Source organism: Rattus rattus, chromosome 7 (genome assembly GCF_011064425.1).
Source record: "Rattus rattus isolate New Zealand chromosome 7, Rrattus_CSIRO_v1, whole genome shotgun sequence".
NCBI lineage: Eukaryota > Metazoa > Chordata > Mammalia > Rodentia > Muridae > Rattus > Rattus rattus.
The window spans coordinates 46,564,284-46,579,661 of record NC_046160.1 but is presented as its reverse complement, the minus strand read 5'-3'; the positions used below and the strand labels follow the sequence as shown (position 1 = coordinate 46,579,661).

The 15,378-nt window shown below is 48.7% G+C and overlaps 1 protein-coding gene across 8 annotated transcripts in view; it reads right to left on the bottom strand.

The window, feature by feature from the left end:
• Window positions 1-15,378, bottom strand: part of Atxn7l1 (ataxin 7 like 1) — a 219,487-nt gene that overhangs the window by 139,386 nt on the left and 64,723 nt on the right. For all 8 annotated transcript variants that reach the window (XM_032907636.1, XM_032907627.1, XM_032907628.1 and 5 more), the window contains exon 3: window positions 11,153-11,257. In XM_032907636.1, coding sequence (XP_032763527.1) covers window positions 11,153-11,257 — 105 coding nt within the window. The remainder of the gene's footprint in view (window positions 1-11,152; window positions 11,258-15,378) is intronic.

Below are 15,378 nucleotides of genomic sequence, written 5' to 3'. Positions count from 1 at the left end.
ATTATGACAACCTCAGCTGGCCAGCCTAGTTCCTCCTTTCTTTTCTCTTACCCACTGTCTTGGCTTTGGACACAGTCTATGAAACATATTCTTCTCTTGGCTTCCACATCTCCCACCTGCCAAATCACTGGCCATTCCCCTTTTATCCAAACACTAAATGTTCGCTTTTGCTTTTCCCAACCCAATCCCACCTAAACCGAACTAACCCAGCTTGAGGGAACCAACTCCTACGGCAAGTCCTGTCACTATAATTCCAAAATAAAATCGAGTCACCCACCCTCCTCTCCCCACCTCTGTCCAGGTACACATCTGGACCCCCTCTCACTAAGCCACACATCAGTCCTATGTTTCCCAGGATACGTGGTAGCTTGGCGAGAACGACTTCTGAAAAACATGAATCACATTTACAACTCAGCCTAGCTCCGACTCTCCAGGGTCTTCCAATCACACTCAGACATAAAAACAACAGCCCCAGATTCTGGCACCCATGACAGTTCTTGTGGCCCTGAACCCCTCAGCCCAGCTTTTGCTCTTGCTCTGTTCTCCGCTGGGAGGGGTGCTCTTGTGCCAGCTCCTCCTGTGTTTTGAGTTATGTCCATGTTATGCAGCATACCACGTCATAAACTCAACAAGTCCAGGCCCTTCTCTATCTACCTCTGCGACAACACTTGGCACACAGTTGGCGTTAAATAAAACACCCACGAACGCATCCAACCTGGAAGGTTGCAGTTTCGAGAGATAGACCCCTGTGGAATGATGAGTAGAAGGTAATTTATTTTCTTTTGTGTGTGCTAGAACATGTGTGCTTACACGCATGTGCACAAGAACACGTGGAGGTCAGAGGGCAACCTTAGATACCTCCCGGCCTTTTCTTTCTTTTCTTTTCCTTTCTTTCTTCCTTCCTTCCTTCCTTCCTTCCTCCCTCCCTCCCTCCCTCCCTTTTATTTCTTTTCTTTTTTGACACAGTGTCTCTCGCTAGCTTGGAGTCCATAATTAGTCAGACTTGCTCTTGCTTACCAGTAAGCCAAGGGATGAACCTGTCTCTACCTCTCCAGTACAGGGAAGACAAGTGAATAACATTATGCCATGCTCTTGGACACAGGTTCTGGTGACCAAACGCAGATCTGTATGCGTGCACGGCAAGCACTTTACTGACTGGGCCATCTCCCCAGACCCAAACATTTATCTTCAGTTAAAGGTGGACTGGATTTCTCTAAGGCCCCAAAGATCCTACTACCCTACACCTGCTGTAACCTTTTTGCCACAGTTCTAATAACCTCACAGAGACACACAAAAGGGTATTTCCCTGAATGTGGAGTCATCCATTGTTTGTGGGTCTCTTGGGTGCACTCATTTGTTGCAGGTCAGCGAGACCCTGCAGGCAGAAAGGATGAGAGAGCACAGAGGACACGTGTCCTCTTTTCTACACGCTTCCCTCTCACGTCTAAAGGTCCATTCAAATGCCACAGCCAACCTTACACACATCCTTGATTACCCGTTTTCCATCCCCTCTTACATACCCACACCAGCAGGCAGTGGAGACTAGCATCGTAGCCTAGAGAGGTGCTGAGGACAGGTAAAGCACCTGCAATCACCCCACATCTCTGAGGATTAGAAATGACCTTCTCCTACCACAGGTCAGCTGTGGCGCTGCTGGGAGTCTGAAAGCCAGCAGGGGAACACACTGGGGGGGGGGGCAGGCTGGAGTCTGGGTCTGCCACTTCTCCTGATCTCGTACGCATTTCTCCAGTGCTCCCAGTCTCTCCTCCTTCCATGTGAGAGAAGGAGAACACAACCAAAGTCCCTTAGGGTGATGGCAGAGCTAAATAAGGCAGAAAAATGCTTAGCACGGAGTAAGTGATCAGGAAAGGCCTGAGCTTTACTGCTGTCACTGTGCCTATCTATAAGGAAAGAGAAGGGCTAGGGTTAGGGACGAGCTACGTTCTCAATCCAGCGTCAAACCTAATTTGAACAGTAGTAAGTCCAGGATTCAAAAGTTCGTTTCGCTTGAGATGGTGTCTCCCTATGCAGCCTAATTTGACCCTGAACTCAAAATCTTCCTGTTTTCGACTCCGATGGGCAAGGATCACTGGTGTGAGTCACTGTACCCGGCTCTGAATAGAAAAATTGTCAAGTAGAAGAAAATAGTTTTACTCAGTTGTAGATTCTTTTGGTTGTATGCTAGTCAGTCAGACTACTATGCATTTCCTTAGATCTCTCTCTCCTCTCTCCTCCTCCTTCCTCCTCCCCCCTCCTCCTCCCCTCCTCTTCTTCTTCCTCCTCCTCCCCTCCTCTTCCCCTCCCCTTTTCCTTCCCTGCTCTTCTTCCTCCCCCCTTCCTTCCCCTGCTCTTCTTCCTCCCCTCTCCACTCCTCCTCCTCCTCCTCCTCTTCCCTTCTTCCTTCCTCTTCCCCCTCCTCCCTTCCCCCTCCTCCTCCCCTCCTCCTCCCTCTTTTCCTCCTTCCTCCTCCTCCCCCCCTCCCCCTCCTCCTTCCCCCCTCCTCCCCCCTCCCCTCCTCCCCCCTCCTCCTCCTTGTCCCTTCTCCTCCTCCTCGTTCTGGGAGAGGGGCTCTCTTCGGGTCTACCACAGGGATTTTCTTTCACTATATGTTGTGGCTGCCCTTTTCCGGGACCCAGGAAAGAAAAGACAAGAAAACTTCAGCAATTTTATGGTCATACGAACAAAAAAGATATAATCTGCCCCAGCCTTGAGATCTGGATACAATGATCAAATTAAAGTTTAAAGGGAAAAAAAACTTAGCAATTCAAAGTCTTCAAAAGTTCACACACTTTTGCCAAGTCTATTAATGAATGCTACCAGTTTGACAAAGAATCTATTCAGCGAGACAAACTTCCTTTAGTTATTTTATACTTCTTCGGTGCAGGGGGAAAAAAATCTAGTTTCACATATGACAATTAATGATACAGTAATAAAATAGAATAATCCACCTTAAAAATCAAGTCTAACTCAATTGACACTTAAAAACATTCCAGGCCCTGTACTGTGGCAATCTGCAGAATCAGAAAGGAAGCCCAGGCAGACTAATTAACTGGTGTCAATACCCCTGATGCCCCAGGAAGCCCAGGGGCTCTGAAACCAGCAGGGGCTGACTTTCTCTGGGGCTCAGAGGCACATGTGGTTTGTCATTTCTTCAACTCGAGGTCACCGAGAGAGAGAGAGAATTAAAAAAAAAAAAAATCTCAGGAAGCCCTGGAACCTCATTAATTAGGCTCCCCCATGTAGCAAAGCAGAGCGGGCGGCTGCCTGTCCCCAACCAGCGTTGGCATCTGGATGTGCGCAGAAGGAACAGGGCGCCAGCCAGGACACGCCGCGCCGCGCCGCGCTCCGGGAGCCAGCTCCCACACTCATCTGTTTTGCCGCTCTCTGCTGTAGCTCACACTTCATTAAATTCTACCGCATCACATCAACATGCAAAGCAGCTATCTGAAGGGCATTCAAAACTCTATAATCAGAAAGGGAACGAAGCTTCTCCGAGAAAGGGGTGGGTGAGTGGAGGCCTCCCTTGTCTAGTCAATGACATCCAGGTTCTTTGGTTCTAACCCGTGTTTTTACCGCGCGGTGACAAAGGAGGGCTGTTTCTGTCTGATGGGTGGGGCCTGAGGCTCCGTGCTCTCTGCTGTCAGGCGAGCACCATGGGCAGCTGCAGAAGCCTGCAAGATCTGTAGGATTCCTCTTGCCTTCTATTTTAATTTTAATTTGGAAGCGGGCAGGTCTGCAGCTTTACGAACTTTTCTACGATGCCCAGTTTTCTACTTTGCATATATCTGTGGCACAGAAATGATCTTTTTTTTTTTTCTTTTTAATGTTTTTAAAAATCATTCATTTGGATCCAGTAAGGCAGCCTCAAAGCTGGAAAAGTCAATCTTCAAGATGGGACCGAGATGACTCCAGCAAATTGTCCCCTAATGTCTGTATGCATACTGTGACACATGCATACCCAGCTACCCACAAAATAATAAACAAAAATATAAAAAAGAAAATTTAAAAGTCATTCAATCTTTAACCTACTGATTCCACATACACAGTCAGCCATTGGCTTTAGAATTATTATTTTTGTGATGTAAACATCTTTTGTTTTATTGGCATATAATAATCGTATATAGTACTGGTTTGCATAAGACATTTTCACACAAGTACCTAGGGAAATTATCTTGATGAGTGGCTCTCAGGTAGAAATGTCAACTCTGTGTGGCTGGGATTCTACAGAAGCTGTCTCTGGGATTAGTGTGCACACACGTGCACACACCCCTTTACGGAAAGAAATGTAAACAGTGAGTACAAGCTATGCCATGATGACTGGGGATGTTCTGTTTCATGGCACAGTTTCTCAGATGTAGACAGTCTTGTCCCCTAGGGTGAACTGTAGTGCCTGGAGATGCTTCGGTTGTCACGATTAAGACCACTGCTGCTCTTCACATCTGATAGGTTGTGTCCAGGGAACGTCAACAACATAGAGGACACACACAGGCCCCATTAAAAGTCAGTGTCAAAGGCGCTGCACAATGGCCACCTTTACAGCGGTTATTCCACAAACAGAATAGCAGATAAGGCCCGGAAGTCACGTTCAGACGTTCACTTAGCAAATCCTAAGACTTCATAGATTAGCCTAGCCCCCAAATCCAACTCTGCCCCACCTCTTACTTTTTCAATTACAAGATTCCCAATGGGTTAAAAGCACGGTTAGTAAAAACAGTAACACACTGTTTCCACAGAACCATGCAGTGGCTGCCTGCCTTCCTGTCCAGTGCATACCTGTGCACACCTGCAGAGAGCACATCCCAGCAGTCTTAGACATGGTCACAGCGCTCTCTCTGGGTACAGGTGAGGGCCACCACAGCCCTGTCACAAACAGTGACATCACCAAGGTCTCCCTCTCCCTCTGCAGTGATTACAAGTGAAAATCCACGCCGTTAGAGACTTCTGAGGCTTATCACTAAATGGCAGGTTCTATTATTGTTGTTGTTGTTGTTGTTGTTGTTGTTGTTGTTGTTTTTTTTGGGTGTGTGTGTGTGTGTGTGTGTGTGTGTGTGTGTGTGTGTGTGTGTGTGTGTTATATGAAGGCCAGAAGTCAACCGTGGATGTTTTCCTCAGGAGCTGTCCACCTTGTCTTGTCTGGTTTTTTTTTAACACTGTTCTTTGAACAGGCTAGGCTGGCTGGCCAGTGGGCTGCAAAGCCCACCTGTCTGTCTCCATAGCAGACATTCCTATATGTGGCTCTTTTGTGTGGGTTCCGGGGATCAAACTCTGGTCCTCATGCTTGACTAGCAAGCGCTTAGGGACTGAGGTTATCTCCCCAGCCCTAGACAAACAGTTTTTTAAAAGCAAACCTTGCTCTGTCTCTGTGCTTTCCATATGGAAGCACCCCCTTCAGTCATCAAGGGCATTGCATAAGATAAACTATTAGCCCATCTGAGGAATAAGGAAGCCCACTACAGAAAGGCAGAATAACCTGCCAACGTCACACAGCCAATAAGGGTCAAAGCTGGAACATAAATCTAGACACACTGATATTAGAAAAGTTCTGCTCAACCTGTACCCTGTCCCATCAAGCCACAGTTTGGGCTGGACAACCCGGACAGACAGACAGGTCTGCTGAGAGGAGTCACGATCCCACCGCCAAGTGAATCGTTCCTGTCTCCTGTTACCCCAGCTGCATCACCTGTGGAGATTTAAACCCCTTGGAATCCCTGACCTCTGAGTAGCTGACTGAAAACATTGGGCGGGCCCAAGAGTGACACCAAAGCCACACCAAGCACTGAAGCCTGTGGGGCAGTGGTCATACCCACTATCCACATCTGAGGCCCAGTGCTAGCAGCAGAGAGTTGGTGGCCAGTCCTGGGAAAGGGGTGTTGCAGTACTCCTGTGAGGTACAATGGGTCTTGTTAGGGGACCCAGAGATAGACTGGAGCCTCATGGCATTTCTAGGGAGCTGACACCAGGGCCTAATGAGAATGTAAACCAATATTTGCAAAGTGCAATCCCCGAGGCTCCCAGCAGATGTAATCACACTCGGGCAGACTGCTCCCATCTCCAAGGCTGGGGAGCCGCAGTGAATCACAGGCGTGAGCCAGGGGCTGACCTCAGAGTGGCATCCCCTGAGACAGCAGGGAGCGAAGACAGGAAGCACTTGGCTAAAGTGGTTTTCCCATTTTTCATAAGAAACTTTCAACTTCATAAAAAAAAAAAGGGCCCCATTTTATTGACAATAAAAGCTAACCTTTATTTCCTTACGCCGTGCCAGGAAAATATACATTTCTTTTTCCTTCCCTCACATTAGATCTGCAGAGTAGAAGCCGGCATTCTTACTTCACAGGTGGGGAGAACCACGCTCAAAAAGAAAGATAATTAATTAGCCCACGGCTGCACGCTAGCAAGGGTGAGTCAGAATTCTAACCTCCAAAACCCAGTGAGCTCCCCTTGATGACATTTTATTTTCTCATATTGCTGTTATGACACTGTGATGTCAGAGGAAATATATATTTGGTCTTTGTCCCAAGTTCCTGGCAGACACTTAAATCTGTAACTTCCGCAGTGACCTGAGACAGGTAACAAATTGGCTAGGGCACATAGTCTTTTGTTATGTTTGGTTCTAAACTTCCGTTTCTCGATATGGAACATCTAGAAGCCCCGGAGTTCCGGAGTTTCGGGAATAAGCATCCTTGTGTGTGCTGAGGATGTGACTGAGACTCTGGACAGGGCTGACGTTGAAAAGCACCAGGCACAAGTAGAGGATTAGAATTTCCAGCCCCACTGGGCCAGAGCTAGAGGCTGTACTAATCACCAAAGCCCAGCGCGTTGAATCAGTGTGCAATGGCCCCTCTACCAACACCCTGAGAGACAGAGCTGAGACAGTCTGGGGGGTCAGTGCAGTCACAGGCCAGGGGTACAGCTCAATTTTACAACACAGAAGCGCTCAGGACCCCTGACATCACCCTACAATTTCGATGTGTTAGCACGAGGCTCTGCCACATCTTTCATGACACCATTAAGAGTTGGAGACCAGCCTGGTCTATATAGTGAGTTCCAGGAAGCCAAGGCTAGACAAAGAAACTGTGTGTGTGTGTGTGTGTGTGTGTGTGTGTGTGTGTGTGTGTGTGTGTGTAGAGAAAGAGAGAGGACAGAGAGAGAGAGACAGAGAGAAAGAGATAGAGACAGAGAGAGTCAGAGAAACACAGACACAGAGAGAGAACAGAGCAGAGTGAACATAAGCAAACAGTTTCCCTGAGTCCTCTGAGTCATTACAGCTAGCTTGGACACGTGAGGATTCCCAAGTCAAACAAAACCATGAGTAACCTGGGGACCATTATCTACAACTGCTATGGAAAACAAAGGACACTTCTAAGAAGCTGAACTTTAACTTCTGTGCCTACACTTAACACTGTGTGGTGAGGGTAGGAATCAGATTAAATTGTGCTCAGTGCGGCAAGCAGATATCAGGTATGAGTACTGAATAAGAAAGGGTTTTCCTCCACCAGTCTCTGACAAGGACCCACAACCACAGCCACGTGTGCATACAGAGGAACACATACACATACCCAGAAAAATACACACAGAGAGACACAATCACACTTTTTATTTTTCAACTTAGATTCAATGACCTGTACACCAAGATCATGAATGTCGGCTTGCACCCAAGATAGTGAGTGCTTTTACCTTTTGTAAAGTATCTTCTAAGAGTGCCGGGAATGCAGAAGTGCAAAGGAATATTCCTAGGACTGACACAACTTCATGACAGGAGGTGGCACATGAACAAAGGTTTGTGGATATCAGGCAGAAGGAAATCTTCCCACCCGTCCACCCATTGGGGGCAACGCAGAAGGCACCATGGAGAGAGGAGGAGGAAGAGGAAATGAACTCAAATGTCAGTCTTGGGTCCCAACAGCTCATGAAACAGGCAAAGAGTATCCATTTTATAGATGAACCAACCAAGGTAGAGAAACCTGAGTGCCCAGCCCCAAATCACAGACATTGAGGGAAGTCCGGAATCTGTTGGCATTATCTCCAAAACCTGCTATTTCTACTACAGGAACACACTTCAAGCGATACTGGAGAGCTCTGGTGGGCTTGGGGAAGAGTCAGAGAAGGCCTAGTGGGCGGGGCTTGAGGCCCGCCCGGTTTTCTCAGCCAATGACGCACTTTCCTTATACAGAGTTTGCGAGGGGTTTCACATGGACAGGCTGTGAGGACAATGGCTGCACAGGCGCTTCCCTTGCTCTGAGAAGCCACCTGCACTGGAAACCAGGCTCTCTTCCGTCTTGCTCTGAGACCTTGGACACAGCGCCCAACCTCTTCAGCTCAGGCTTCCTCAACTCCAAAATGGGTGTAACATTCACACCCACTCCACAGGGCTGCTGAAAGGGCTGTGTTTTCAAAGATATGCAAAGCGCTTGGCACACTGCCCAGCACTTAGCACAATTGCACCCTTATTAACTCACTGGAAACGGCAAGGCTCATCACACAAGGTAAAGCCGGAAGAAGGAGGAAAACGAAGCTGCGCGCTGTGCTTGTTTGTTCTGGAGATCAAACTCGTCTCTGGCAACTTGGAGACGCGCTCAACAGCAGCGGACTTACAACTCCATTCCATGAACACTGCTACAACTGAAGGCTTACTGCGCACGCTCCAACCCACCCCCATCTCTGAAAGTCCCACTCTGAAATCCTGACGTGGTGTTGGAAGGTGGGGCTTTTGAGAGACAATTATATCACAAGATGTAGAGACCTCGAGGCTGGGATTTGTACCCTTATAAATGAGGCTCCAGGGAGCCCTTGCCCTCTTCCTGCCACGTGAGAATACGGTAAGAAGCTAGCTGGCAGGCACTAGAAAACCTCACCAACATCCGAGGTCAGACTGCAACCTCCAGAATTGGGAGGAACCGAACGAACCCTGTTGTTTTTAAGCAAGGCAAACTAAGATACTGTGGCACGTGCGGCAGCCTGAACTTGCAAGGACCATCACGAAAATACAGGAGTAATTCTGAGGAGAGCTTTAAAAAAAATCTGCTCCCCCAAAGACTTGCCATAGATCTGAGCTGCACCTCCCATTTTCTCTGGTCCCTGAGAAACATTGTATTATTGGGACGCTCAACTGGAGAATGGAGGGATACTTCTTTGCCTCGGTTTGCTGAGTTATGAGTTATGTTCCTGTGGCTCTAGGCCAGCTGGTGAGGCAAAAAGCTCAGTGCAGCCTGGGCATCAAGTGATGATGTCAGAAAACCCAGAGCTCCAAAGTAATTTTCTGCCTCTGCTCAGAACAGGTGGCCACCACGGCATTGGCCTTTCTTCCTAGGCTGAGTCCCAAGCCCAGCACTGAAAGCTGGAGGGTTCAGAGGCTACATATATCAGCCACACCAAACCTCCTCTGCTGACGAGAGGGGCCCTTTCACCGAGGAAAATTCCGCATGGCAGTGAGATCCTCATCCCTTTCTGGATCCTTCCATCAAGACTGCCTGCAAGCTGAAGGACCAGTAACAGCTCTGATGGTTTACCATTGAGTGTCAGCCTTACCAGGGCTGGGTCTTGGCCCCTGTGTTCCCTGCAGCATCGGAGCACACAGAGCAGCAATACAGTCCTATGAATGATTGGGTGATGAGCACGGGGCGACCTGGAGTCCTCATGCTCATCAAACACACAGAGCAATACTCCACAGCTCTCCACAGGCTGAGTGGGACCTCCTTGACACCACCACACTTTGGATGGTTTACCTGTAGCTCTAGACAGTAGCATCACTGCCTGGGCCTGACAGTTCTCTTCAGAAAGGTGGGCCCTTTTTTTCTTTTCGAGGCAGAAGAAGGTTGTTTGCTACAGAACACTGAGCAAGCTCGGCTGGTGCTGGATACATGCTTAGTCTGTGTTCACACTGCCAGCAATGGACATACCAGCGTAGACGTACACATGTAAGTCACCTCCTCAGGGAAGAGACAAAGAAATACAGGGCTGGATCCTAACTGTCATCAGAACCCTTGGCAGAGTGCTTTATAGAAGCCCTTCTCTTCCTTGGTCTAGCTCAAAGCAGTGCACTCCAAAGCTTGGGTTCACTACCTACTTCATTCGAAGCGTAAACCACACCTACAGGTGGCACACAGCCTTTCTCTATACGTAGATACCACAGACGCACATTATCGAGGTTCCGCTCTCCAACTACCCAAACGCATTTACTTCTTTTGTTTCACGACTACTTATCACAGCATGGTAGTCCTGAAGGGGGTAGGGGAAGTCGGAATACCGTGCGAGAGAGGGGGAAAGCGTGTGTAATTTACAAATGCACACTCAACATTATAACTGCTTCTTTTGTTCAGGTGCAATGTTGACTATGCCGTGGGACCAACAGCAGAGGGACATTCAGATCCTGTTCATCACAAGGGGTCGTGGTTAAATAAGACAGTGCCCTGGACTCACAGCACGTGACAGCTGTGGAAACCATCTGGTCTAACTCCTGGTAAAGATAAAGCAGCAGCCACCCAGAGAGACTGAGTGACTTCTTGACTGAGGTCAGAGAGCCGTGTAAGCAGTGCCACATGGCTTTTCTCTGTTCTCATTTCCACCTGTACTGAGCGGCGGACGCAGTTTGCTGCAGTTGGAGTCACGGAATTTCTCACAGCCTCGCAGCCAGAATTTTAAGATACTCGGGGGAAAAGTGAGTTCTTGAGCACACTTTAAAAGGGGGGATGGTGTCTTGAAAGGACAAGCAGAATAGGAGGTTTCGCCTACATCCTGGGGGCAGCATCCAATCCCAAGCACACCGTGCCACCTGTGGCTCCAGCCCTCCCTTGTGTGTGCGGATCTGGGGAGCGTCTTTCAGGGGGAGAAAATGGCAGGATGCAGGAGGCGTGAGAGCTTCCTCACACCACTATCCTCCCATCCTGGCTACCTGCAGAGGCACGACCACGGTGCACAATGGTTTCCAATCAGCCCCATCTACCCCGGCTTGCTACAGGCTTTCTCCCGTGTGCTCGGACAGGAAGGAACCAGTGAGTGGGAGGACTGAGCTCCTACCAGGTCCTCTGTGTGCAGAGGCAGCAGCTCCGGGCCAGTGTACCCACAGCCTTGGACTGAAACAGACACAAGGCCACCCAGCCGGGAGCCCAGGGTCGTTGGCTGCCCATGCATCCACCAGGTGCAGGAGTCCACTTACCGCAGTGCGACTGGAAGACCTGTGGCTTGACCACCTGATTGCAGGCACTGCACACGACCAGGTAGAAGTCATCGTGGGCTGGATAATGGCCAAATAGGTGCATATCTGTGGGGGAAAAGCAATTAAGTCTCAGAGGGCAGATAGTTTCTTCTTGGGCTTTCTTCCAAGGAGAGATTTTTTAAGAGACACACATAGAAAGCCAATCATCTTTACCACATAGCTACCCAACTTGCAGAGAAGCAAAGGCCTTCAGGAATCTCTCCTTAGTTCAACTATGACGGTTACCAACCTGGTCAGCAGCGTTGGGGCTCCTGGGTCGCAAACAAGGGGAATGACAGAGACAAAGCCACAGTTCAGCCTTTATTGCAGGACTGTGGAGTTTCCTCCGGATGAGCAGAGAGGGAGAACAGGGCTGGGGTGGAAAGAGAAATCACCTTGGCCTCAGCTGAGAGACGCAACCATGGTCAAAGGTTTCTTCTGAATGAGCAGCCTGTTCGCCACCATCAGTATTTGAGTTTGTAATTGTTCATCTGGTAAATAGTTACCGAGTGCCTGATCGCACCAGGTACTGTGTTAGGAGCTGGGGGAACAAGAATTAGGTGGCAGAAAGAAGGGACATGAATCAGATAGCCACGCTGGGCGTCCTTGGTGTGGTGGTGACAGTGATTGCAAGAACAAGTTATATGGGGTCCTAAGAAAGCTTGGGAGGTAAACCTAGCCTAGTCTGAGGAGGCAGGCAGTCATCTGAAGTCTTAGCATGAGGGATTGGAGAAGCCCCTCCAGGAAGTAGGGGGTGGTTCAAAATGTAAGCCAAGAAAGGAGGCTCCGAGGCTTGGAGTCAGCTCTCGCTCTTTCGGTTGGGATAGAACCAGGAAGTGGTGAGGAGTGAAGCTGGCAAGGGGACAGAAACTATAGCTACACAGACCAAAGATGTCCCTCGATATCAGGGACAGAAGCAAGCCACTGTGTGTTTCGAAGCAGAGTTGTAAAGCAATCACAGCTTCTGTGAAAACCAAATCTGCACCTGGGCATTCACCTGAGGCACGAATGGCTTTGTCTACCCACAGCTTGTACACGAGTGCACACACCAGCGTTTTCCATAACAGGCAGTGAGTAAGAACCCAAGTGATCATCAACGGATGATGGGTAAAGAGAAGACAGAATATTGTCCATCTACAAGCGGGAATGAGGCATGTTACATGCTACAACATGGGCGAACCCTGAAAACACCAAAGGAAAGGGAAGCGGGTGCCCAATGTCCTGTTCTGTATGCTTCCAATGACGTGAAATGCCCAGAACAGGCAAACCTACACAGACAAGCAAGCGCTTGCCTTGGCCTTGCGGGAGGTGGTGGCCGTAGGGTGGAGGGCTTACTGGGGACAATGGAAATTGCCTAACATTGCTAGTGGTAACACTTGCAAGACATCTAAGCCGTGGGCTTACACACTTTAAATGGGGGGTGTGCATGGTATTCAAATTACATCTCAGAAAAGCTGTCAAGCAAACAAAGGCCAGTTTCAAGGAAACCTGTGGTCACATGTCATGCACCATTCAGATGTAGGAGGGCCCGGGGGTGGGGGGATTCCATCATCTAACTCTTCACTGATGCAGGTAAGACGCTTGGGCCCTGGCAACATAAACGTGAACATGTCTCTCCTATGCCTCTCTCTCCCGGCAGCCTGTTTACCAGACTCATCCAGTGTCCTCACTGAACTGCCCCCGCAAACACGTGAGAGCTTCCCCGAATCCTACCTCAGGCGAGAAGGAGGAGCTGAGCTCCTCATGCTATGGGCTAGCTAACCACCCAAAGGATAACAATGCAAACACTGCCTGTGCTCTGCACACCTTTCTGGGACAGTCTTGTTGCTTCCACAGCCAGGAGGCAGCACTGTTCCCCAGGTAAGGGAACAAAGCCCTTCACTTCCATGCAGGAGGCCAGGAGGCTCAGTCCTACAGCAGGACTGGAGCTTCGAGCTGAAGTGAATCTCTAACTAGGGAGTGCCTCCAGTTATGGTCTGTTACTCACCCCGCTGGGGACTGGTCTCTGCACCTCCACTTCTAAGAGATCTGTACATACCTCTGCCAGGCTCCTCAGAGGAGCCTTATTAGTCAGGGCCCAAGAGGAAGGCCCAGAGGAGAGGCCAGGAGACGGAACCTGTGACGAGCCCACCCAAGGTGCAGGCCTGAGCCTGAGCTACAGGCTCCCCATGGGCAGATGGGACCTTCAGTTCACAGCCTCATACGGGGCACATCACCTTCTGAGTGCTAACTACCAACACCATTTTTGCTTCACTTTTATTTTCAGGTTGCTTACTTTTTTAGTGTGTGTGTGTGTGTGTGTGTGTGTGTGTGTGTGTGTGTGTGTGTGTGTGTGTGTGTGTGTGAAATGACCCACGGGTCTTTGTTCTGTTTTGGTAGTCCTGGTTTGTTTCAAGAGCAGGGTTTCTCTGTGTTGCCCTGGCTGTCCTAGAACTTGCTCTGTAGACCAGGCCTCAAACTCAGTGGGGCTGTGATTAAAGCTGTGTACAACCACTAGGCAGAATGATGTCTTTTAAAAATATATTGGAAAAATACAGAAAAGGCAGAAGAAGCTCTCTCTCTCTCTCTCTCTCTCCTCCCTCTCTCTGTGTGTGTGTGTGTGTGTGTGTGTGTGTGTGTGTGTGTGTGTGTGTGTGCACACGTGTCTGTCACTCGAGCCTCTGTACAAATGTTTGCAGTTACATGGAGGTCAGGGCTCAACCAACTTCTGTGTCATTTCTACGGTTCCACTCTTTTTTTTTTTTTTTTTGAGACAGGGTCTCTCTGGAGTTTGCCACATAGGTTAGGCTAGCTGCCCACCAAGTCCTAGGGACTTCTCAGTGTTGAATTACAAACACACAATGCCTGGCTTTTTCTGTAGGTTCTTGAAGTGGAACTTAGAGTCTAACACTTTCATGGTAAGCATTTTACTCCTGCTGAAATCTTACCATCTCTGCAAAAAGATTTTTAAAAATTATTGGTGGCCAGGCAGTGGTGGTGCACATCTTAAATCCCAGCATGCAGGAGGCAAGAGCAGGTGGATCTCTGAGTTTAAGGCCAGCCCGGTCTACGGAGTGATCTCTAGGACAGCCAGGGCTACACAGAGAAACCCTGTCTTGAAAATTATTGATAATCTTTACTAACATGTCGCATCTTCTTCAATGATACTTCCTACCTGGTGCGTGCTTGTAAAGGTCAACAGACTAAGTTATAGAGGAATAAAAGGGTTTTATTAATCAAAACATACAAAAAATGTAAAGCCCATCCAGACTAAGCATTACCAAGAATGTCTCAAATGCCTCTTGAGCTAGCCGCTGTGACAGCTGCTGGAAGGCTGCAACCAGACCATGCAAGGTGTGTGGTGCGTGTCCCTGAGAGTCTGGTGTCATGCCTCATGATCAACATTCAATGCTCCATTCTTTAATATTCTTAAAGATCTGCACAGCCCACATCTATTCCCATTCACACACACACACACACACACACACACACGCACGCACGCACGCACGCACGCACGCACGCACGCACGCGCGCGCGCGCACACACACACACCAGGCCCCTTCATCAGTAGGAAATGTTCTTGCATTCCCTCTGCAACTCTTTCAGCTTTGCACTGTTCCACTTTGAGCATGTCTCCTGTGAAGAGGGTAAGGGCCTACTTGTCTACCTGCTTAGGCCTCAGTAAAGTCAATCTTAGAGCTTCTCTGCAGATGCAGAATAAGGTACTTGGATTCTAGAACACACACACACACACACACACACACACACACACACTTCAAGGTAAATGTGCCGTTTGATTAAAGTAATAAGGGTCGAGGATGAAGGAGAGAAGACAGGATAGAAAAGTAATGTGCTGTTTGCAGGGCCTAATGCTAGCTACTCAGTATTTGCTCTCAATTTATCCCCGAAGCAAAACATTGAGTGAGAACCAAACCAAACCAAAACAGTGCTGTGCTGATGTGGGCTTGTACCAGTGTTTAAGAACATGCATGTCTGTCTAGCTCCATGTTCAGAGCTGTTACTGGGGTAGTCTGAAATCAACCCCAAAGGAATATTCACACCACGAAAATAGGCAAACAATGTGGCGCAGGCCTTTGGGTGTGGAGGGACTGTTGTTAAACATTTACCACCTCAATGCTGAATCTGGATGGGCAAAAAGTAAAAGGTGAAATTTTCTATGTTCCACACATCATGGAAACCACCAAGTA